This window comes from Anguilla anguilla, chromosome 11 (genome assembly GCF_013347855.1).
Source record: "Anguilla anguilla isolate fAngAng1 chromosome 11, fAngAng1.pri, whole genome shotgun sequence".
NCBI lineage: Eukaryota > Metazoa > Chordata > Actinopteri > Anguilliformes > Anguillidae > Anguilla > Anguilla anguilla.
In genome coordinates this window covers 40268143-40271064 of record NC_049211.1, presented here as the reverse complement: position 1 = coordinate 40271064, position 2922 = coordinate 40268143, and the positions used below count along the sequence as shown (strand labels likewise).

The window sequence follows — 2922 nt, the reverse complement described above, 5'->3', positions numbered from 1 at the left end:
AAAAAAGTGTGACTCACTTCCATTTAACGCTTGCCTCTTTGCATCAGTAAAGATAACAAGCTTGATTTTGAGGTCTATGTCTTGAAGGATCTACTGTACCCATGACTTTGGAGCCTCATGCCAGTGTTTATTTTGAGAAACTATTCCACATTATCGGGATGAAGCCGCTCAAGACAGCGATAATCAACATGACTCTGAGGAGCTGGTACAGTATTTTAAAGCTGTCGTTTCAAAATGAAACCGCTTGTTACTCATCTCTCGAAAGACTACTTTAACATATTATGCATGTGTTCATATCATATTTATGTGTTTGTGTATTAAACTGTATGTGTAGCCTATTGGTGGAAGTTAATAAAGCTAAAAAAACAAACCTTTAACAAACTGTAGAAACATTAGCATTTTAAAGGTAAGCTTTTAACATAGCCATTAGCCTCTGCTAATACACACTGTGTGTGAGAAACAGACCCTCCCTCAGAACCTCGCCCTTCTATTTCTGCAATCCTTTGATCCCACATTCCGTGTGCATACAATCCAATGGCCGCACTTCACAATACATAGATGCGGCACTAGTGCGCCCCCTATTGGGTGAACTGTGGCTCTACAGCAGCAGTCGAATGGCATTCTCACAGCATGCAAGTCATTTTTGGTACCGAGCAGCATTCTCTCATATCTCTGCTTCCTGTGGCCACAGCCAGTCCGGTGGGAAAAAAGTGCCCTCATGCTGGGGAGGGGGAAGGCAAACGGAGAGTACTGGCAGGAACCAATCACATGCAGGGCTCACTTCACTTTATAGGAGCCTAGGTGAAGAGGAGGAGTTTTATGTAAGGGGGAGGGGTTTGTGCAAGTGTAGGGTTTTTTGAGTTAGACAGAGAGGGATAGGTTACTAGCCCAATGAAAAAAAAAAAAAGGTTCGGGTTACAGGTAAACAGAGTAGGAGGCTTCCGCAAGAAGAATTTGAAGAGAAGGACAGCAATAGAAATAAGGAATAGAGAAGGACAAAGAAGGAAGATACCTGTGCAAAAATGCTCTCACAATGTTGCTGCTATAACATTGACGAAACATTGTGGTAACATTGTGAGAACATTTTGTGTCAGCTGGGATGCAGCAGCACGGCTCTGTCTTTAGTGTAAAAAAATAACACCGAGCATGCCACGTACTGTGCGGCATCTGAGCATGCTCATAGCATGCCACGTACTGTGCGGCATCTGAGCATGCTCATAACAAACAAGGAAATCACAGTGAGAGAGGACGAGACAAAGAAAGAAGGATTTTTTTAAAAATCACAGGAAGATAATAGTTTTAAAAAAAGTACTGTCACACAAAATCTTAGTAACAAAAACTAAATCACAGTGTGTGTGTGAGGAAGAAAGAATTTAAACAAATGTAAAGAGGTCTCAAAAAGAAGAAAGAGTGAAACACGACAAAGGAGGCGCAGAGCACACAGTGATGCTATCGCTGACCTCCCGATGACCTTGGGGGAATGGTTAATTTAAAATACGCCCCGAGCCACTCCTGACAGGGAAACAGCTGGTCTGTGATGTCACAGGGGGGAAGGGGGGTGCCCGGGCTCTCTGACTGGGCGAAAGGTGTGCAGTAACGCCCCCCTCTTGCGACAGGAAGCGTACGGCGCCCGGCGGCTGCAGCAGGGCATGCTGGGGCAGAAGGCGGCGGGGTGGCGGTTGGTGGCAGGGGGGGCGGGGGGTGGCGGCTCCTCATCGCCCTCCCGGGACGGGGGCCATGGAGAGGGAGTCCTCCTCCTCGGGGTTCTCCAGCTCCTCGGACCGCACGGCCTGGGTGATGAGGTTGAGCTCCTCGGACCGCACGGCCTGGGTGATGAGGTTGAGCTCCTCGCACATGGTCTCGTAGCGGTACCCCACGCGGATGTCCGGCACGTTGGTGCGGCGGATGTCGTTGCTCCGCGGCCCCTCGGCCAGGTAGGCGGGCCCCAGCCAGTGGCTCTTCGTCTGCGGGGGGGACACAGACGGGGGGGGTACTGCACCTGAGCACTCATGAACCACTGAATGGAAAAAGTTCAGCCGCTCTTGAAGAGCGACGGAAGTTAAAAATGTTTTATTTTATAGCAATGGCAATGCATTTCCGCTGGGAGCCTTCTTCAGGGCAATATCACAAGAGACAAAAGCAGTGGTTCACAAACACAAACCTGGGCAGCACTCACTTACAAAGTCGACCAATAGTGTAGCAAGTGTGAATTAGGCTCAGTAACCACTTTCAGCTGTAAAGTAGCTCAACATAACTGATGTAATTAAGTAACATTCAAATGGACTATGACTTAATAACAGAAATACCATTCATATCTTGTGGATGGACATATTTAAACTGGAAGATGTAGAAAGCTTCTCTGTGTTTTCTAAGATAATGTCTCCTCCTTGGGTAACTTGCTCTATTCCAGTAAAAGAGAACATAGATGTGGGAATTTTGGCCTCTTTAAAATGTCTGGCTGCAGGGTTTTTATTCATCCATCCGTGTTCTGTAAACCACTGCACCTACTGAGGAACACTAGAAAGCACGGCTGTCTAACCTCTCCTCCTCACGATGCTGAAGAATTATGTGCACAAGTCAGTGTTTTTCCAAATGCTGTGAATAAAGGGCATCAGAATGAGGTGTGTGTGTGGCGACTACCTTGTGCAGAATGAGGTGTGTGTGGGGACTACCTTGTGCAGAATGAGGTGTGTGTGGGGACTACCTTGTGCAGAATGAGCTGTGTGTGTGTGGGGTCTACCTTGTGCAGAATGAGGTGTGTGCAGAATGAGGTGTGTGTGTGGGGTCTACCTTGTGCAGAATGAGGTGTGTGTGTGTGGGGACTACCTTGTTCAGAATGAGGTGTGTGTGCGTATGGACTACTTTGTGCAGAATGAGGTGTGTGTGTGTGTGTGGGGACTACCTTGTGCAGAATGAGGTGTG

General features: G+C 47.6%; 1 protein-coding gene across 5 annotated transcripts in view; it reads right to left on the bottom strand.

Moving 5' to 3' along the window:
• ampd2b (adenosine monophosphate deaminase 2b) overlaps window positions 1-2922 on the bottom strand; it is a 52465-nt gene continuing 49543 nt past the window's right edge. For 4 of the 5 annotated variants that reach the window (XM_035380692.1, XM_035380693.1, XM_035380696.1 and 1 more), the window contains exon 18: window positions 1-1964. In XM_035380692.1, coding sequence (XP_035236583.1) covers window positions 1713-1964 — 252 coding nt within the window. In that variant the 3' untranslated portion in view covers window positions 1-1712. The remainder of the gene's footprint in view (window positions 1965-2922) is intronic. The other variant, XM_035380694.1, reaches the window with a different exon arrangement.